We start from the raw sequence: 22644 nt of genomic DNA, 5'->3' as shown, positions 1-22644 counted from the left end.
GACCCTAAAAAAGTGAAGGAGGTAAAGCCTAGCGGAATTATCGAGATACTTCACTCTTTTTTCACCGACGATTATTCGTTAATAAAATGATAACATAGGAATTTTTTTTTTTTTAATCGTTCAATATAATGTCGGCATAGTCCTATTCCTATATATTCTGAAAAACTGAAACTAAGTTTTTTTCAAAATCATATTTCCACATGGTTTTGTATTTGATTTTGTCGTATTTGGTGTACACGTCTACACGATGCCCACGCCTTGCTTGCATGAGCTCATGGGCAATAGGAATACTCGCAACACAATCGGAGGTGCATTTATGTAATTTCCAAAATTTGGTTCCTACCTACCAAATGTGGATGACTGGAATTTGGATCTGGCTATTTTTAGTGTCCAAACTATTTCCTTCATTTTCAGGCAACTTCCCCAGTATCCCAGCAACAGCAACAGCAACAGCAACAACAACTGGCTAAAATCTCAGCAACACCAAACCAGACTTTTTGTTGCATAATTTCGTTGATTCTCCAAAAATTGTTTATTTTTCTGTAAAAAAATCCAAAAAAATGCAGGGCGGTCAGATGGTTGTTGAAGAGCCTATTCGTCTTTCCTCTGTTCTTACTCCCACTAAATCGGTACCCATTTCTAAATAATTTGAACAGTTGAAGTATATTCTAGTATTTGTTACTATTATTATGTCGGTTAATTTGTTGCTGATATTGGTTGGAACTTGATTTGGGTATTTTTTTGCTGTGGTATGCTACATCAGTTGAAATGTGTAATGTTTTATCTACTGAGTAGAATCTGCAGTATTGAACTTTCATGTGTTGGTTTCATCTTCTTTACTTTTGCACCAAAAAGAATTTAAAACAAAACATCAAATACATAAGTTTTATGAAACATCTACTTGTATGGAGGAAGATGAATTTTGTCGACAAGTCAACGACCCCGTCTTTATTGGGATTAAAGGCTTTGACGTAGTTGTTTTTGTTTGTTGATGTTCTATCTCCCCAAAATTTAGGAGCTAATACCAATCATTGCCCTCAATTTTAAGAGGGGTGTTTTTGGCAATGCAATCATAATCTCTATTGAAAGTGATAGCTCCATCATCATTAATCTAAAATTGTGCACCCTTAATGTGGTGATATTATGTTTTAGTACTTGTAAATAGTAACAATTACAACGGAAGTGAAAAATTGTTGCTGAATTTATTTTTGTTGTAACTTTTTTTACACAGTTGCTTAATGCAGAAAAAACAGTCTTTGTGCAAGATAGTCAATTATGCATTAACCCTTAAACTAAAAGTCCTCTCATTTCCTTGAAAAACTGTCACCGTTACTAATTGTTGCTTAATTTTATTTTGCTCGACTATGGGCAGTGCCGTCAATTTCTTTTCTGTGCTTAGAGTGTTCTTGGTGTGTTTGAGGTAATGCGTGTGTTTATGTGTGTGTGTGCGCGCGTGTGCTTACTTGGATTAGTCATTGAGAATGGAGAAGATCAGACTATAAATACACAGGAGCACCCTACCCTATCCAGGTTTTTGATGATATCTGGACGTTATACTTAAGTTAGTCATGTGAGCATATTCTGTCTTACAATGGTGCAAACTTTCAAATCATGAATAAGTTCTGAAGTTTTAACTGATCAAAGTCAAAAGGCAATTAGTATAAATGTCCGAATATGATCATCTGCCTCAACTTTTCCTGATTCCGTACCTTCTTCTCAAAAAGAAAAGAGGAGTTGGAGGCCTAAACAATTCTGTTAACGTTGATCAATGGATGTGGTAGAGTTGAGTAAACTCAAGTGGATGAATGTAGTCATTGTTACTGCCTTTTTCAATGGGTTCCTACTGTTAGAGTTAGCATCTTTCTTTAAGATTGCTCGACCGCTTAAAAAACGAGGTAAAAACATGTAATTAAATTGTGAAAATTTTCTAATTACAAGATTTTACGCAGAAATGATGCACCACCAATGTACCATTTCTTATATCTTGTAGTTTTGATGCTATATCAAACTTTCTTATCTCAAGCAAATAACACTTTTAACATTTTTACTAAATTTGGGTGCAGGGTTTTTCTCCATCATTGACAAAAATTATGGCAACTCTTGGACCAAAATCTCGCTCTGTTGAGACTATTGAGGCTTGTCTAAAAGCAGGAATGTCAGGTAAAATTCTGTGTGCTTCAAACATGGTTAGTAGACCATTTTTTGTTATGGTGTTTTCTGCTTACCTTTTTGGCCTTTTCTTTTACAGTTGCACGATTTGACTTCTCTTGCTTGGACACTGATTACCATCAAGAGACCATTGACAATCTGAGGATTGCTGCTAAAAACACAAAAAAGCTGTGTGCTGTAAGTAAATTTCACTTATTATTCATGAATCAGATATATATAATTTTCTAAGTGATATTCAGTCTGGAATAAATCTTATAAAATGACTTGCAGGTTATGTTAGATACCGTTGGTCCTGAAATCCTAATTTCTAATAAATCTGGACACCCTATTGAGCTGAAAGCTGATAGTCTCGTGACAATCACTCCGGATATCACCAAAGAACCATCCTCAGACATTTTGCCAATCAACTATGCTGGATTTGCTAAGGTATGCCAGTTTTCATTTCGTTGGCTGTGCAGAAGTTTCCATTAGTTAAATTCCCTTGCTGTAATGTACAGCTTTTACTAGCTATGAAATTCTCTTGTTTCCTATGTAAGTTATGCACACTTCTATAATGCCTCTGCTACCAAAACATTTGATCTCTTTTTCCCCTTCTTTCTGATATTGGTTTTCGTGAAGAGCTATATTCTTTTACTCCACACGGCTAATACATGGGAAATGAGGGATTATTACCGTGTCTGCATAAATAATTGAAAACTGTAGATTTGATGCCCTATGTGTACTTGAAGGATCAGAACGGATAATTTAAACGTATCACGGTAGCTGAAGCTTCTGTTTCTGACTGGGTAAATGATTGATTCCTGATTCCTTCTCTTTAAATTGCAGGAAGTAAAGAAAGGTGATACTGTTTTTCTTGGGCAATATCTCTTCACAGGAAGTGAAACATCATCCGCATGGCTTGAGGTGAAAACCGCATCCAGGCATTCTTTGGACTTTCTTACTCTTATGTGTTCCTCATAATTTTCTTCTATATGTATCTGATTAATATTAGGTATCAGAGACAAAAGGTGCAGATATCATCTGTCAAGTAAAAAATAGCGCGACATTGACAGGATTTAACTTTAACTTGCACATTTCGGGGGTCCAGGCCGACGCGCCTACTCTTACTGAAATTGATAAAAAGGTAATCCATGTTATATATTTCATGACAACTCCTTATATTGAGCTTTATCTTGTCATCAAATCAATTTTCATAACATACTCAAGGATCAGTTTTTAATGTGAGATTTTACATACAGTAACTTGAGTCATTGTTTTAAATACTGAATTGAAGATTCTTGCTTGATAAATATTCTCACTTTTGACAGTAATTATGCTGGCAGGAATATCATAGTCTCATATTAGCTTTCACCTCATGAGTTCTCGTGTCGTGGACAATTTTTTTTAACACATTGTTAATTTGTTATGTTGCTTCTCACCATTGGGATATGATTTTCATAACAGATTATTTCCACTTGGGGCTTACACAACAAGATCGATATTATTTCCTTGCACTATACGCGCCATGCTGATGATGTCCGAGAGGTCAGTTTCTTTTCACTTGGCTACAGCTGTGTTCTATTGATGCTTATTTCCCTCTCTCATTATTTCATAATAGTAGTGAATTTTGAGATGTTGAAACTTAACAACTTGGAGTTTAAGGAAAATTTCTTGAGGAAAAATAAATAAATCTGAATCAAAGTGTGCGAATACAGTAGTAAAAGTCATGTATTAAAAATTGTAAAAAGGATACACAGAGTACTTTGAGACGGTGGAGTAGATATATAGGCTGCAACATGCTATGACAGTGTTTTGATTTTTATGCGATGTAACAGTGCCTTGTTAATAATGTTATGGGACCTCATCTTCTTTTTGTTCTTCTGCCTTTGTCTGCTAGGTCAGAGCATTCCTTGCAGCTCAAAATCTTCAAGAAACCCAAATATTTGCTAAAGTTGAAACAGTAGAGGTGAGCTTCCATAGACTGTATGCAGTGATTTCATCAAGACTTGTTCACCAACGGTTGAAATAATCTTTTGATTTCATTCAGCTCCCTTGGTGATTTCATCAAGACTTCTATGTTTGAAATAATCTTTTTAATCCTTCAGTGGTTTAGTCCTTTTTCTTTTTCTTTTGTGCAATATATTCCAGGGATTGAAGCATTTTGATGAGATCCTGAAAGAATCTGATGGTGTGATCCTTGCTCGGGGAAACCTAGGAGTTGACCTTCCTCCAGAGAAGGTCAGTTTGTTTTTATCTGTGCCACTGACAAAATTAAAAAAAGTTTAGTTTTAATTGTGTTCCTTTCACCTGAAATTCACGCATATCTACTACTGTAGTAAAGGAACTTACCTAAACATATTAAAATAATTGTGAACTAAAGTTGGGTAGCCCTTATTGGAGCTTACCTGATTTCATTGAAAGTTATTTTTAAGGTGAAAAGAGTCTGGCATATGGATCAAATCTGCTATCAGGAACTTTAATTTCTTTGCGTATCTGGTAAAGAGAACAACATACAATGAATGTATGAGTAAATCTAGTTATGACTTGAGAGAACCTTCGTTTTTACATATTTAATCAACTCCGTGTCTTCTTTTAGAAGAATTGCAAGCACCAAAGAGTGCACAATTAGGCCTTGTTCTCTTCAACTTATAAGACCTTATTTTCTGGTCCTATGAGTTCAGATAAGTCCAGATAAGTTCAGATAAGTTTTGTAAGTTGAATAAGGTCCTATAAGTTCCAATAAGGTCCTATAAGTTCCAATAAAGTCCTATAAGTTCCAATAAGGTTTTAAATAAAATGTGTAATATTATGATTATTTGCGATGTTATATTAAATAAATCAAATTTATATTATTATATTAAAATAATTTGTGGTTACTAATTGACGATAATAATTATCAATGATACGTAAATATGAATTAATAAATAATTATTAAATACTCAATATAACTATAAGGGAAAAACTTAATAAACATTTTAAAATTACATGTACATCACAAATCAATGTACGATCTTTTTGGTGAGACGCAAATAATCATAATATTAATTCTTTACATCAATGAATTAAGTGAAACTCTCGTAGGGAGTATCAAAGAGTTGTTTTTCGTTCGTGATGAAGTTACATCACAGAGTATAAAGGTGTTTATTAAAGAGTTATTTACAAATATCTTTTTTCAAATTGGTCGAATTCGTACTTGGATTTATAAATTTTGGATAATTATTAGAGTGTAATAAACTAATAATTTATATTCTTAAATAAAATAAAAACATAATTATTAATATAAGAACTAAATAATAATTGCTTTATTAATTTATACTCCTTATTTATTAATATTTACAATCAATTACTCCGTACTATCAATATTCTAATGGTTAAAAGTTTAGTAATAATCTAATAAACTTTAAATAAAGTCTAATAAGATTTAATAAGGTCTTATAAGGTTCTATAAGTTAAATAAGGTGTTATAAGTTCCTATAAGTTAAATAAGAGTCCGGCTAGAGTTTTAATATAACTCTATAAGGTAGATTTGTATCTAAACCATACATTTTAAAATCAATGGCTCATATTGATGAGAAAAAATAGGGGGTATTTTGGAAATATAATATATGAACCATTGATTTTTCATTCAATGGTTGATATGTTCAAACTCTACCTTCTAGAGTTGTTTTAGAACTCTAGAGGATCCAAAACCGTTAAATAAGGTCCTATGCTAGATTTAAGAATAAAGAAAGGAGAGGAATTATCTTTTTTATCTCCTTATATTATGCCTTGAGGCTGCTGCAATACATACAGAAAACTAGGCTAATTATATAAGATTAGTTAGGAAATTAAGCTATCAAATCGGAGATGATACAACCATATATTCCTATTTATGAATAATATGCCTAATATAATATGCCTAATAATATGCCTAATACTCCTCCTCAAGTTGGAGCATGAAGATCTCGAATGCCTAACTTGCAAAAAAGTATCAAAAACTGTGATTTTCCAAGAGCCTTTGTAAAGATATTCGCCAATTAACCACTCGTTCTTATGTATGATGTAGCAATACTACCAACTTTAAGCTCATCTCGAACAAAATGACAATCCACCTCAATGTGCTTCTTACGTTCATGGAATACTGGATTTGCTGCAATATGTAAAGCCGCCTGACTATGACTATCACAATGCAGGAGCATAGGCCAACCATGTCGTACACCAAGACAAAATAAAATAGACTTCAACCATTTTAACTCGCAAGTAGTCGTAGCTATGGAACGATATTCTGCCTCGGCGGAAGAGCGTGAAACTGTGGGTTACTTCTTTGTCTTTCAAGATACCGGAGAATACCCAAGAAGCACAAAATAACTGGTTAAAGATCGTCGTGTAATAGGACTACTAGCCCAATCACTATCACAAAAACCATATATCTGCAAGTTGCACTGACTATGTAGCAAAATTTCTTGCCCGAGGCACCCTTTGAGATATCTGAGAACGCGAAGTGCTGCCTCCCAATGGGCGATCACAGGAGAAGACATAAATTTAGCCAACACATGAACCGAATAGGAGATCTCAGGTCGAGTATTGTCAAGTAGACCAACCTCCCTACAAGCCGCCTATACTTTTCAGGTTCTGAAAATAACTCCCCCTCAACACGAGCTAATTGATGATTTTGCTCCATTGGAGTAGAGATAGGCTTGGACCCTAATAAGCCGGCCTCACTTATGATATCCAAGACATACTTTCTTTGACTAAAAACCAAGCCATCGGGACCTCGAGCCACCTCAATTCCAAGAAAGTACTTTAAGGACCCCAAGATCCTTCACATGGAAACAGTCACGCAGATAGGCCTTCAATTTTAGCACCGCATCATGACTTGAACCTGCAATGAGTAGATCGTCCACATATACAAGAACATACAATGACACATCCCCCTTAGTATAGCAAAATGATGAGTAATCTGCAGTGGACTGTTTAAAACCAAACAACTTCAGAGCGGATGATAATTTGACAAACCATTGCCGAGGTGCTTGCGTAAGACCATACAATGCTTTTCGGAGACGACATACCTTACCTGCCGAACCCAATGGTGCATATCCAGGGGGAAGCTTCTTACAGACCCTCCTCCTCACGTCTCCATGAAGAAATGCATTGTGCGCGTCCATTTGATGAAGCTCCCAATTTCGAGCAATAGCAACGGCTAAAAATATACAGACAATCACCATTTTTGCGACTGGTGCAAATGTTTCATTAAAGTCAATACCAGACAATTGTCATTGCCAAAGACAACAAGACGCCCCTTCGGCCGTTCCAGAGACCCGTTCTGCTTAAGCTTAGCCTTGTACACCCACATACTACCAAGAGCAACCTTTCCCGGAGGTAAAGATTACAATGTCCATGTGCCTTGTCGTTCAAGAGCGTCAAGCTCGTCTTTCATGACATTACGCCATACTGGGTGTTTGACTGTTTCAGAGTAGGATTTTCGTTCAACCCAAGTTGTCACCGCTGCCAAAAATTGTCCATGTTCCACAAAAAATTTATCACAGTTAACAAAATAAGCTATTGAAAAAGGCGTACCTGAAGACCGCTTTGGAGGAGACGAACTAGTGACAGTGATGGGAGTAATGGTTGAATTGTGTTGGTGACATAGCCTTTTAATCGAGTTGACGGAGTTTGTATACGATGTCCTCTACCAAAGGGGTGATAAGTGGCTGCTGCAACGGGACTGTGGATGGTGCATCGAAGCCACATTCGTGTTGCTGAGCCTCTTGCGTGTGTTGCTGCGTGGGTAACACATTCGTGCCACACCCAGGTTGTGGAGACTGTTGGTCAAGGGAAGTAGTAATATGGTCGTCCGCTCCAACCTCATGACCCTCACAACTCCCCCTAATTCCACTATCTCCATCATTCTTATCAACAACAATTTGTGGTTGGCGATGAAAGAACTCATTTATACCAACTCTATTAATTGTCCCAGGTGCATCCATGTTAAAAGGAAAATTATTTTCCACAAAAATAACATCACAAGAGACAAAATAAACCTTCCTCTCCAAATCATAAAGTCGCCGACCCTTTTGCCAAATGGATATCCGAAAAATATACATTTCCGAGAACAAGGACCAAACTTGTCCTTCACTCTAGGACGATAATTAACATAACACAAGATACCAAAAATGCGTATAAGAGAGTAATTCACAGATTTTTCAAACAAAACTTCGTACGGAGACTTATCATTTAACACACGAGAAGGAGTTCTATTGATCACATAAGCAGCCGTCAAGACACATTCACCCCAAAAACTCAAAGGTAAGTTAGCTTGGAAACGTAAAGCCCGAGCCACATTAAGTAAATGTTGATGCTTACGTTCTACGCTACCATTTTGTTGAGGTGTATCAACACATGAAGATTGATGTAACATTCCATTTTCAGCATAAAAACGTCGTAAACAGGTAAATTCATGTTCATTACTCCATTCTCACACTCTTACCCCTCCAAGTCTCCAACCCAGAAAATGACGGGAAGGCTTCAGCCATAGCCATGGCTTATTCTCAAGATTATCATTATCAATGAAAACAAAAATTGAAGAGTGCATTCATCTCGATTTTCCTTCTACGACAAAAGCCCCAACATATTTTTTCTTCTCTCACCTTCCCCGACCATCAATTATTAGATTTAGGGTTTCGAATTCTTCAAGATCCGTTAACTTTGGTGCTGGGTAAGACTAATTTTATCACTATATCTCTATCTTGAATGGCAAATTTGATTTTTTTTCTCCTTTTCTTTTCTCCCCCCGATTTCGACACCGCAATTCAGACCCTTTTCCGACACCGGTGTCGACACTTCCCCGGACACCTGTCGAGTGTCGTGTCGCGGGTCGGGTCGTGTCGACACCGACACCCACCTTCCAACGGGGTGTCGGAGTAACATAGCCGTTTATTGAATTGAGTTTGAACCATAGAACAAAAGTCTTTGATAATCTGTCCAACCTCACTCTTAGCACTCATTAAATACACCCAAACAACTCTCGAAAAATCATCCACAATTGGGAGAAAGTAATAAGCACCGCAACTAGAAGCAACTTCGTAATCGCCCCAAATATCATCTCAAACAAATCAATTGTTTTACTTTCACTAATCGGAAAAAAACACTTCTACTTTGATGGGATTAAACAAATACCACAAGATTCCTTAGAGTCACAAAAATCATTGCTCTCACTAGAAACTTTATTGCAAGAAATAAAAGGCAAAAGAGACACCACTTTTCGAAAAGGATGACTAAGCCGACGATGCCACAATCCTTGTTGTCCAACCACAATAGTTTGATTAGCTTGAATCCGCTTCGTGGACTTAAACGAATATACTCCGTCCATTGTTCACCTGCTCCAATCAGGGTCCTCAAATTGTGGTCCTGTATGATACATAGCTTATCAGTTACTGTGATAAAATAATTCAAGGTAGCAAGTAATTGTGAAACAGAAATGAGATTAACATTTAAATCAGGAACATATAATACATCATTCAAAATCAAACCATCACTCTAGACAATTTTGCCTTCCTTAATTGCCATGTTTGGTTGCCATTTGGTAACCCAACTGGAGATGGAGAAACATCATACAAGCTTTCTAATAAAGAAATATTCCCGGTCATATAGTTCGAACAACCAGTGTCCATAATCATGTGTAGGAGTAGCATCATTGGGTTGAGAGGGTTTTAACATACCCAATAAATGATGCCATTGTGCATCCGACGGTTGCACCCCATTGCGATCGGGTGCGTCAATTTGTTGACCTGATGTGGTGCCAGAGGATTGACCAACAGCATTGGCCACATTCCCACGGCCACGACCGTTTCCCCTGCCACCACGGGTGTACAGTGTACTTGTCGCCACCCCTAGCTGTTGCCCTATTTTCAGAATACCACCGGTCAGGAAATCCCAAAAGCTGGAAGCAGTTGTCTTTGTCGTGTCCGACTTTTTTTTACAATGAGAGCACGTGCCGGTGAAACGACACTTGTCACCCTAGTGGTAGGTGTTGCGCCACCCCCACGAGTACTGCCTTGCACCGGGAAACCCACGGTCTCATCTTTCTTGTCACCTTGACGAACAATGGAATGATGACGTTCCTCAGTCAAACCCTTGGAAAAGGCTGTGTTCAATGGAGGAAGAGGATCTTGCATCAGAATCTGAGAACGGACCGTACCATGTATGGATGATTCAAGACCAATTAAAAATTGGTGAACCTTTTGATCTTCCCTTTCCTTCACCAATGCACCCTTTGCACCACACTTGCAGCTACAGGTACATGCAGGGGCTAAATAGCAAGCTAATTCATCCTAAATTATTTGTATTTTTCCATAATAGTCGACCACCGAGTCGCCACCTTATTCAAGACTAGTCAATTGACTCGTTAATTCATGGATTCGAGGTCCGTTTCCTACCGAGAAAAGCTGCCTAATATCTTCCCACATATCCCTAACATCGTCAGTAATAGGGGACAGTAGAACGGATGGATGCATCGAGGGTGTCATGTAACCATGCGCCGAGCATAGAATTCACCTGCACTCATGGAGAATACATCGTTGATTTTGTCAACTCGGGTGGCTTAATCGAGCCATCAATAAACCCAAGTTTGTTGTTCGCTTTAAGAGCAATCACATCTGCTCTGATACCATGCTAGATTTAAGAATAAAAAAAGGAGAGGAATTATCTTTTTTATTTCCTTATATTATGCCTTGCGGCTGCTGCCAATATATACACAAAACTAGGCTAATTCTAGCTAAGGTTAATTAGGAAATTAAGCTACCAAATCGGAAATGATACAACTATATATTCCTACTTATGAATAATATGCCTAATAATATGCCTAATATCTTATAAGGTCCTATAAGTTCAGATAAGTTCAGGTCATATAAGTTGAAGAGAACACACACTTCGTTTGATCTTGCAAATATCTGCGGAAAACATCAAATCTCTTGTTTGTGTTTATTTACTGTTAAAATTGACACTTACTATATATAGCTATGCTATTAATTGAATGGTTGATATACAGAACAATTGTAAACCATTAGTTAAATAGATAATGAGTTACTATATAATATAACGTTATGTTTTGTAAACATATATCAAATAATTACAAAAACACATTTTCTCATACTATTATTATTCCTTGTTTAATCATTTCCCACAATAAAACCATCAATAACATTTCTTTCTCTTTGTTTTTGTTCACGAATTGCCATTTCTTTGCTCCTTCACATGAAAATCAATCACCTCAGGCATTGTTTTTTCTTTTGTTTCCGTTTCTCCTTTGTTCGGGTACCAAATAAGTTAAGTTTTATAGCTATACTAAGAATCCAGTGTTTTTCAATGTATACATATCTATAACGGTGCACACAACTGTTCCGCAATCGATTTACGTATATATTGATGGTACATCTTATGTTGCCTAGTTGTGCTGATCATTAACTTCTACTGCACATTTTTTGCATGGAGTTTATCTGTTACTGAAAGAATTTATTCCACGGTTTATATTGAATACTGATCAATTAGGGGTTTTATATCTAGGTCTTCTTGTTTCAAAAATCTGCTGCACATAAGTGTAACATGGCCGGGAAACCTCTCATTATCACCAGAGTAGTGGATAGTATGGTTGGTAATCTAAGGCCTACTCGAGCAGAAGCAACAGATGTTGCCAATGCTGTTCTAGATGGTTAGTGAACCCTTCATGTTTCTGGCTGTTTCCTGATTATAATTAATTTCAGGTGTAATTTTTTTTTTTCTACTTTTCATCCTTTGCATGCTGTTTTACAGGTGCTGATGGCATATTGTTGGGTGGAGAGACTTTTGGCGGTCTGTATCCAGTTGAAGCTATTAACACTGTTAGGAGAATTTGTGTTGAAGTGAGTCTTCTATCAAGTAAAACTGTTAGATTTTATTGTTTCTGTTTCTTTAGGTTTAAGAAAAACATGAACTGAATTATCATCTTATGAGAAGTATATGAGAAGTAAGCAAATAATAACTACTTTGTGCAGCATATAATTTAGTATTGTTTCAGTCCACATTGATAAAAAGCTGCAAAATGATTGACTAATCCATGATGATGGCTGTTGACTTGGGAAATATCTGTTTCCTGCAGGCTGAATATGTATACAATCAAGCGTTAAATTTCAAGCGTATTGTCAACTTTGCTGGAGAACCTATGTCTCATTCTGAAGCCGTTGCCTCTTCAGCGGTACTATAGATTTTGCTTCTCTATTTATCAACTAATCAGAAGTCTCTTTTGTTGGTAAAACATAAAAGTTTGTAAGATGCATGTGCAATGGTTATGGATATAATATACTTAGATTGCACGGTGTTAGTTACTAATTTATTTCAGTTATATCATGGTAAAATAACATAGTAGGGCCATCCATTTAATAGGTACGGGTTGCTCTCAAAGTACATGCAGCTATGATTGCTGTGTTCACATCATCTGGGGCAGCAGCAAGGTGTATTTTCATCCATATGATTAGATGATTTTACAGTGACACACCTTTTTATTTATTTTATGGATGTAATATTTTAGGTCAATTTGGCCTTGTTTTTCTCTGTGAATAGGTTGATTGCTAAGTATAGGCCATCCACGCCTGTCTTTGCGATTGTCACTCCGTTTGTGAGGTCAAGTTCTGTAAAATGGACAGTTACTGGTTCAATGCAGGTAGCATCTCTTCTTCTCATAGATTAATTATTTACGATACCACCTCTTGTTTTTTTTTGGAGTTTCCGGATTGCTTCCTAAGTGTTTGTTTTGGTTGTTCAGGCTCGGCAGTTGCTTGCTGTACGTGGAGTTTTCCCTCTCCTAGCGAGCGCTGATGCTGTAAGAAACTGTTTAACTTTTCTTCCAATGTAAATTGTATTGAACATTTAAGACTTGTATGAAACTTTCGTCTTAAAATGGATGCCATTACTAAAGTGGAACACTCTTGATTGCACCTAAAAACTCAAATTTGTTGGCTAAATAAATATGTTATATTGTCCAGGCCAACATAGGGGTTGTGAATGAAGAGTCGGTGCTGAAGCTTGTTTTGCATCACGGAAAAACCATGGGACTGCTGAGACCTAAGGACAAGGTGGTTGTCTTTCAGAAGATTGGAGATTCATCAGTTGTTAAGATTGTCGAGTTTGACGACTAACAACAACCCTTTGCCGTGCCGTGTTGTTCTTAGTTTGTAATTTTCACCGCATGTATTTTTTCATTCCGTAGTTTCCAAGTTCAAACAAAGGTCGATAGCTTTGCTTTGGCATTTGAGCACAGGAATAATCAAGCTTAGGTTGTTTTTAGGCAGAGAATGTTAATGTTTGTTGAAGTTAAGCTACCCGCAGTTTCATTGTTTAGCTTAAACACATTCTTGCAATTGGTATATCATATCATTCTTGTGTATTGGTGTACACAAACTTTTAGGAAAGACCGCCTAATGGTTAGACGGTTAGACTACTTTGTTGTCACTTGATGAAAGTTATTAGTTAAGCACTGAACCAATTATTTAAACAATGAAACTGATTAGTTAAGCAATGAAATCAATTAGTTAAGATTTTATGAGTTTTAGTTAATAATAATAAGTTTGTTAAAAAATAATATTAGTTATGTCTTTATTACTTTTAATGACTCAAAAATAATACTTCCTTCGTTCCGGAAATATCGCACCATTTGTTTTTAACACTATTCACACTACGACTTTGGCCATTTTTTGTGATTTGTACGTAAGGAAATTTTAGTCAAATGGAGTCTTGTTAGATTCGTATAGATATATATGATGTGGGAGCTATCAAGCTCACCAACAATGGTGATCGAAGTTTCCAGAAAAGAGAGATGAGAAGAAGAAGAATAGAAGTTTGGGGAAGAAGTCAGAAGAGAATTGTAGGAGAGGGAAGGAATCTTTGTATTTGATTAATTGTCCTCCAAATACAATGTATTAGCTACTTAAATAGTTGGCTGACAGCAACAAACTAATAACAGATTCCACTAACAAACAAAAGTTGTTCTAACAACTTTTCCCGCCAAAAACAGAATACAATTTATTTGCTTAAAACTGCTTAAAAAGGAAACTAAAATAGAATCCCATATCATAACTTCCCCCCAAAAAAGAGACTTGTCCTCAAGTCTGGATGACAAAGTTAGGAAAGCGTGCTTCAAAGTCCAATGCCACTTCCCATGTAGCTTCATGATCCTCAAATCCAACCCAACTGACCAAATACTGAACCTGTGGGGCATTTTGAAACTTAACTACTCTCTTCTGAAGAATGGCAGCTGGCTGAACTGAATTTTCCTCTGTAGATGAACCCTGAAACCATGGAGGAATGTGAGCAGCAATAGGTAAAGTGCCATGAAAGGCCTTCAACTGTGAAACATGAAAAGTGTCATGAATTTTGGCATCACTAGGAAGCTGGAGCTTGTAAGCAACTGGACCAATCTTAGCCATCACTTGAAAAGGACCATAGAATTGCAAAGCTAGCTTTTGATTAGATCTCCTTTGCAAGGTCTGTTGTCTATAAGCTTGTAGCTTAAGCCAGACCCATTCACCAACTTCAAACTCCCTTTCAGACCTGTGTCTGTCAGCTTGTACCTTCATCCTTTCTTGAGCTTTAGAAAGGTGCAACTTGAGGGACTGAATCATTGCTTCCCTTCTGAGTAAACTTCTGTCAACCTCTGCATTACTGGATTCAGTAGGGAGATAAGGCAAATGTAGAGGAGGTGGTTGATTATAAACAACTTCATATGGTGTGAGTTGAGTTGCAGTATGGAAATGTGTGTTGTACCACCATTCAGCCAATGGTAACCACATGTTCCAATTGTTAGGGTGTTCTCTTGTCATGCATCTCAAATATGTCTCCAAACACCTGTTAACCACCTCTGTCTGCCAATCTGTTTGAGGGTGATAAGCTGAAGACAGTAAGAACTCAGTGCCTTGTAGAGAAAACAAACCCTGCCAAAAATTGCTAAGGAAAATGGAATCCCTATCACTGACTATTGATCTAGGCCAGCCATGGTGTTTAAACACATTGTCTAGATAACATTGAGCTACTTGGAGTGTTGTATATGGGTGAGAGAGAGCCATGAAGTGAGCATACTTGCTCAACCTGTCCACCACTACAAATATGACATCTTTGCCCCCAGACTTGAGTAAACCAGAAATGAAATCCATTGACACATCTACCCACACTTCTTCAGGAACAGGAAGGGGTTGCAGAAGGCCAGGATATGCTGATTTGTCATATTTAGATGCTTGGCAAGTCACACAGTTTCTCACAAACTTTCTGACATCATGTGATAAGCCCTTCCAAACAAACAAAGCTTTCATTCTTCTCAAGGTGAGCTCTCTTCCACTGTGACCACCCTCAGGGGAAGCATGTTGCCAAGTGATGATCTTGTGTCTGAGTTCATGATCTGGCCCAATTACCATCTTATTTTTGTTAGGTTATGATTCATATGACAGTTCATAAATCATGCGGAAAAACCATAAAGCCAGGAAACATATTATTTACACATAATCATTTAGCATAGTTTAGATGCATACTCTTTGTTGCGTGCCTTCCCTAGCTGCGCCCGAACCGAACAAGAACAAGTCTTTAGGACTCCAAGTGTCGTCCCTCCGTAGATAGTCCACAGCACGTCCGGATCCGCCTTAAGATTGACCAACTAGAATCGCCCTTAAGGTTCTAATATTTTCGGTTAGGTAGGCAAGAATATTGGCTGATTTTTCTGCTTAAAAATCTTAGTTTTGAATACTTAAAACTTGTGTATAAATAATGACCCCTAGGCCTTTATTTATAGAGTTATGGAAAAGGAATCGTAATCCTAGTAGGATACGAATTAATTGAAATTAGAATCCTACATGAATTCTATTTAATTAATTTATCCAATTAGGAATAGGAATTTAATCATACACTAACTCTTGTAGATTTAGGAATCACGCATGAGCACAAACTCACACACACACGGCAGCCACAAGGGCTGCCCATGCGCGTGCGAGCAGCAGCCCACGCAGCGCGGCCCACGCATCCGTGGCCTTGGCGCGCGCTGGGCCTGCCTTGCGGTAGGCCTGGGCGCTGCCTTGGCTGGGCTTGTGGCGCGCGTGCTTGCTGGGCGATGGCCCGGCTTCGTGCTGGGCCTTCGTCCGGCAGGCCTCGTCCGATGCTAATTCGTACGATACGCTTCCGATTAAATTTCCAGTTCCGGAATTTATTTCCGATACGAACAATATTTAATATTTCCGATTCCGGAATTAATTTCCGTTTCGAACAAATATTTAATATTTCCGTTTCCGGAATTATTTTCCGATTCCGGTAATATTTCCGATTCTGACAATATTTCCGTTTCCGGCAATATTTCCGATTCTGGTAATATTTCCATTTCCAATAATATTTTCCGATACGTACCATGTTTCCGTTTCCGGCAACATCTACGACTTGGATAATGTTCATATTTCCGATACGATCCATATTTCCGTTTCCGGCAATATCATCGTTTCCGGAGTATTCATTTCTTGCCTGTGATGATCTTAGCTCCCACTGAAACCAAGATCCGTCGGTTCCGAATATTCATAGATGGAGTATTTAATGCCATTAAATACTTGATCCGTTTACGTACTATTTGTGTGACCCTACGGGTTCAGTCAAGAGTAAGCTGTGGATTAATATCATTAATTCCACTTGAACTGAAGCGGCCTCTAGCTAGGCATTCAGCTCACTTGATCTCACTGAATTATTAACTTGTTAATTAATACTGAACCGCATTTATTAGACTTAACATAGAATGCATACTTGGACCAAGGGCATCATTTCCTTCAGTCTCCCACTTGTCCTTAGGGACAAGTGTGCATTTCCTAATTCCTTTGTCGCTCGATGCTTGCTCTTGAACATAAGGTAAGAGTTGTCATCCTTATTATGTCCAGAGGTGTTCCTCGGTTTCAGAGTTCAACTGATCAAATAAACAGATAATCATAGCCTATGATTCATCCGAGCACGGCCATGCATTTCACAGTTTCTAGCTCTCCGAGTGGCCTTGTACAACTTTTAAGCATCTCATCCCGATTTATGGGAGGACAATCCCAATCTTGCGATCTTGAGATTAGACTTCGTTTGATAGGTGATTACCTGAGCGTTGCCTTTATAGCCTCCTTTTATGGTGCGACGGTTGGTCAACGTCAAAGCAACCAGTTCTCAAACAAGTAATCTCAAATCACTCAGGTATTGAGGATTTAGTGTCTAATAATTTAATGAAATTTACTTATGACAGACTTTCATCTCTTACAGTAAAGTTTCATAGGTCTTGTCCGATACTAGTCTTCCCAAAGTAAGTATCTATGCAAATGATTATGACATTGCCATGTCCACATAGTTCAAGAAACAGAACTACTAGTCATCTTGCATTCTAGTCGTCTAACGTTTTCTATGCGTCCAATTTTATAGAAAACTCCGATTAGGGACCATTTTCAACCTTTGACATTCAAGTTCACTTGATAGACATTTCTTAGTCACAGGACTGGTCCTGACAGTCTATCTTGAATATATCGTCAAGTTGAAGGGACTCATCATTTAATAAACCACAAATTAAATGGAAAAATGAATTCCTTTCATTTATTGTGAATGATTAACCAATAATGTTTTACAAAGATTTAAACTCTAAAACTTTAAAACATTAAACAGAGACATCAAAGCCATTCTCCAATATGCTTGATTCCCATAGCTGCAGTGTGCGAGTTGTGCTTCGCTTGCGGCAGAGGTTTAGTTAATAGATCTGATATGTTGTCATCAGTTCCAATTTTGCTTATCTCGACTTCTTTTCTTTCAACGAACTCTCGTAGAAGGTGAAATCTACGAAGTACATGCTTGACTCTTTGGTGGTGTCTAGGCTCTTTTGCCTGTGCAATAGCTCCGTTATTATCACAATACAGGGCTATTGGTCCTTTAATGGAGGGGACTACACCAAGTTCTCCTATGAACTTCCTTAGCCATATAGCTTCCTTTGCTGCTTCATGTGCAGCAATGTACTCCGCTTCAGTTGTAGAATCCGCAATGGTGCTTTGCTTAGCACTTTTCCAGCTTACTGCTCCTCCGTTGAGGCAGAAGACAAACCCAGACTGTGATCTGAAATCATCTTTGTCGGTTTGGAAACTTGCGTCCGTATAGCCTTTAACAATTAATTCATCATCTCCACCATAGACCAGGAAGTCATCTTTGTGCCTTTTCAGGTACTTCAGAATATTCTTGGCAGCAGTCCAATGCGCCTCTCCTGGGTCTGACTGGTATCTTCTCGTAGCACTGAGTGCGTACGCAACATCCGGGCGTGTACATATCATAGCATACATTATTGAACCAATCAATGATGCATATGGAATCCCATTCATTCGTCTATGCTCATCAAGTGTTTTTGGGCACTGAGTCTTGCTTAGAGTCATTCCATGAGACATGGGTAGGTAGCCTCGCTTGGAGTCCGCCATCTTGAACCTATCAAGCACCTTATTGATATAAGTGCTTTGACTAAGTCCAATCATCTTTTTAGATCTATCTCTGTAAATCTTGATGCCCAATATGTACTGTGCTTCTCCTAGATCCTTCATCGAAAAACATTTCCCGAGCCAAATCTTGACAGAGTTCAACATAGGAATGTCATTTCCGATAAGCAATATGTCGTCGACATATAATACTAGGAAAGCAATTTTGCTCCCACTGACCTTCTTGTATACACAAGATTCGTCCGCGTTCTTGATGAAACCAAAGTCACTGACTGCTTCATCAAAACGTATATTCCAGCTCCTGGATGCCTGCTTCAATCCGTAGATTGACTTCTTTAGCTTGCATACCTTTTTAGCATTCTTTGGATCCTCAAAACCTTCAGGCTGTGTCATAAACACAGTTTCTGTTAAAACGCCGTTTAAGAAAGCAGTTTTGACATCCATCTGCCATATTTCGTAATCGTAATATGCAGCGATTGCTAACATTATTCGAATAGACTTTAGCATTGCAACTGGTGATAAGGTTTCATCGTAATCCACACCGTGGACTTGCCTGTAACCTTTTGCAACCAATCTAGCTTTGAAAACTTCAAGTTTCCCATCCTTGTCCTTTTTCAGTTTGAAAACCCATTTGCTTCCAATGGCTTGGTAGCCATCTGGCAAATCGACCAAATCCCATACTTGGTTTTCAGACATGGAGTCTAATTCAGATTGCATGGCTTCTTGCCATTGCTTGGAGCTAGGGCTCGTCATAGCTTGCTTGTAAGTCGCAGGTTCATCACTTTCAAGTAATAGAACGTCATAGCTCTCGTTCGTCAAAATACCCAAGTACCTTTCCGGTTGAGATCTATATCTTTGCGATCTACGCGGGGTAACATTTCTAGATTGACCATGATTCTCACCAGATTCTTCTAAAGATCTCTGAGTTTCATCCTGAATGTCATCTTGAGCATTCTCTAGAGTTTGTTGTTCGACTCGAATTTCTTCGAGGTCTACTTTTCTCCCACTTGTCATTTTGGAAATGTGATCCTTCTCCAAAAAGACACCATCTCGAGCAACAAACACTTTGTTCTCAGATGTATTGTAGAAGTAATACCCCTTTGTTTCCTTTGGATAGCCCACAAGGATACATTTGTCAGATTTTGGATGAAGTTTGTCTGAAATTAATCGTTTGACGTATACTTCACATCCCCAAATCTTAAGAAAAGACACATTTGGAGGCTTTCCAAACCATAATTCGTATGGAGTCTTTTCGACAGCTTTAGACGGAGCTCTATTTATAGTGAGTGCAGCTGTATTTAGTGCATGTCCCCAAAATTCTAATGGAAGTTCGGCCTGACCCATCATTGACCTGACCATGTCTAGCAAGGTTCTGTTCCTCCGTTCTGACACACCGTTCCATTGTGGTGTTCCAGGAGGGGTCAATTCTGATAGAATTCCACATTCTTTCAGATGGTCATCAAATTCATAGCTCAGATATTCACCGCCTCTATCAGACCGCAGTGCCTTGATCTTCTTGCCTAATTGATTCTCTACTTCACTCTGAAATTCCTTGAATTTGTCAAAGGATTCAGACTTATGCTTCATTAGGTAGACATAACCATACCTACTGAAGTCATCAGTGAAAGTGATAAAGTAGCTGAAACCACCTCTAGCATTTGTACTCATTGGTCCACATACATCTGTATGGATTAAACCCAATAGTTCATTTGCTCTTTCTCCAACTTTAGAGAAAGGTTGCTTTGTCATTTTGCCAAGTAAACATGATTTGCATTTACCATAATCCTCTAAGTCAAATGGTTCTAGAATTCCTTCCCTCTGAAGTCTTTCTAAGCGTTTCAAGTTTATATGGCCTAATCGACAATGCCACAGATAGGTGAGATCTGAATCATCCTTTTTGGCCTTTTTGGTATTTATGTTATATACTTGTTTGTCGTGATCTAATAAATAAAGTCCATTGACTAATCTAGCAGATCCATAAAACATCTCTTTAAAATAAAACGAACAACTATTGTCTTTTATTATAAAGGAAAATCCCTTAGCATCTAAGCAAGAAACTGAAATGATGTTTTTAGTAAGACTTGGAACATGGAAACATTCTTCCAGTTCCAAAACTAGCCCGGAGGGCAACGACAAATAGTAAGTTCCTACAGCTAATGCAGCAATCCGTGCTCCATTTCCCACTCGTAGGTCGACTTCACCCTTGCTTAACTTTCTACTTCTTCTTAGTCCCTGTGGATTGGAACATAAGTGTGAGCCACAACCTGTATCTAATACCCAAGAAGTTGAATTAGCAAGTATACAGTCTATAACGAAAATACCTGAAGATGGAACGATTGTTCCGTTCTTCTGATCTTCCTTTAGCTTCAAGCAATCTCTCTTCCAATGCCCCTTCTTCTTGCAGTAGAAGCATTCGGATTCAGAAGTGGGTTGACTGACCTTCCTCTTTGCAGATTTGGCGCCAGTTTGCTTAGTTGGGCTGGCCTTGTTGCCACCTTTCTTAGCATTCCTCTTCTTTCCAGATTTCTTGAACTTGCCCCCACGCACCATAAGCACATCCTGCTTATCACTTTTGAGCGTCTTTTCAGTGGTTTTCAGCATACCGTGAAGCTCAGTGAGCGTTTTGTCCAGACTATTCATACTGTAGTTCAGTTTGAACTGATCATACCCGCTATGAAGAGAATGGAGGATGGTGTCTATAGCCATTTCCTGAGAAAATTGCTGATCCAGCCGACTCATATTCTCAATGAGTCCAATCATTTTGAGAACATGTGGACTTACGGGCTCGCCTTTCTTAAGCTTGGTCTCAAGAATTTGCCTATGAGTCTCGAATCTTTCGACTCGAGCCAGATCTTGGAACATGTTCTTCAACTCACTGATGATTGTGAAAGCATCTGAGTTGATGAACGTTTTCTGCAGATCCGCACTCATGGTGGCGAGCATTAGACATTTCACATCTTTGTTGGCATCAATCCAATGATTGAGGGCTGCCTGAGTGACCCCGTCGCCTGCAGCTTCGGGCATCGCCTCATCTAGGACATACTCCTTTTCTTCCTGCATAAGAACTATTTGCAAGTTCCTTTGCCAGTCAAGGAAGTTTTTCCCGTTCAACTTCTCCTTTTCGAGAATTGATCGAATGTTGAATGAATTGTTGTTTGCCATATTAAAAACTACAATTGAAAAGAATAAACAAATAAATAACCATTCACAGTTTCTCTTAATAAACTTAAATTCTAGCATACATGCATAATTCAATGTTTATTAAGCATTTTATTCAAATTATGTGTTCCGGCAGGTGTGAATAAAATGATTCCAAGATCCTAAAATCATTGAAGAACTAAGCACAGTTTGTCGACTTAATCCTAGAACATCTTAGGTAAGCAAAAGCCTTTTGCTAATAGTCTAGAAACTATTCTTGGTTGATAGGTACGTCTAAGAACTTATTAGGTAAACCTATCGAATTTGCCACGACATAAAAGGACTCCTTACTTATATCGTTGAGTTTCACCAAAACTAACATGTACTCACAATTATTTGTGTACCTTGCCCCTTTAGGACCAATAAGTAACACCTCGCTGAGCGAAAACTATTACTAGATTGATGTAAAGGATATCCAAGCAAGTGTATATTTTGGCATGGCACCTTTTAACTCAATTTTTAAGTTTGGAACTTAAGGCTCTTACTATGTTGGTTAGATTTTAAGTGAACTAAAATCCTTAATCATGCAACATAATCAAGCTTTTGATCTCATGCATTTTAAGACATATTTAAAACAATAAATAACTTAAAACATGCATAAGATATTTGTGATCTAGTATGGCCCGACTTCATCTTGAAGCTTTGACTTCAAAGTCCGTCTTGAAAATCTCCGTGGGAGGCACCATTTTCTTCAAATAGGATAAGCTATAACTAATTACAACTATTTGATGGTTCGCAGACCATATTTGAATTGAAAAATAACTTTGGTACTTTGGACCAATTACATTCAAATTAATGGTACGCAGACCATATTTTCTATCCTATTTGG

General features: G+C 37.9%; 1 protein-coding gene across 1 annotated transcript; it reads left to right on the top strand.

The window, feature by feature from the left end:
• The first annotated feature begins 316 nt into the window (after positions 1 to 316).
• On the top strand, positions 317 to 13541 carry LOC110793796 (pyruvate kinase 1, cytosolic). The gene is made up of 16 exons (XM_021998696.2): positions 317 to 629; positions 2064 to 2160; positions 2249 to 2346; positions 2440 to 2595; positions 2995 to 3072; positions 3161 to 3292; positions 3613 to 3693; positions 4046 to 4114; positions 4297 to 4386; positions 11689 to 11833; positions 11935 to 12023; positions 12260 to 12355; positions 12544 to 12611; positions 12721 to 12820; positions 12923 to 12979; positions 13143 to 13541. Exons 1-16 carry the CDS (start codon positions 561 to 563, stop codon positions 13293 to 13295), a joined length of 1578 nt encoding a protein of 525 aa, XP_021854388.1. The 5' UTR covers positions 317 to 560; the 3' UTR covers positions 13296 to 13541.
• The last annotated feature ends 9103 nt before the right edge of the window (positions 13542 to 22644 follow it).

This window comes from Spinacia oleracea, chromosome 1 (assembly GCF_020520425.1).
Source record: "Spinacia oleracea cultivar Varoflay chromosome 1, BTI_SOV_V1, whole genome shotgun sequence".
Taxonomy (NCBI): Eukaryota; Viridiplantae; Streptophyta; class Magnoliopsida; order Caryophyllales; family Amaranthaceae; genus Spinacia; species Spinacia oleracea.
Note: the sequence above shows the minus strand (reverse complement) of the source record. Positions and strands in the feature narration are given on the sequence as shown.

Bases quoted from the DNA above. Each gene is read 5' to 3' on its own strand.
- LOC110793796 (XM_021998696.2), top strand. From the start codon at position 561: ATGCAGGGCGGTCAGATGGTTGTTGAAGAGCCTATTCGTCTTTCCTCT. The intron at 3,073-3,160 runs GTGAAAACCGCA...GATTAATATTAG, and splicing joins CATCATCCGCATGGCTTGAG to GTATCAGAGACAAAAGGTGC. The intron at 11,834-11,934 runs GTTAGTGAACCC...GCTGTTTTACAG, and splicing joins TGCCAATGCTGTTCTAGATG to GTGCTGATGGCATATTGTTG.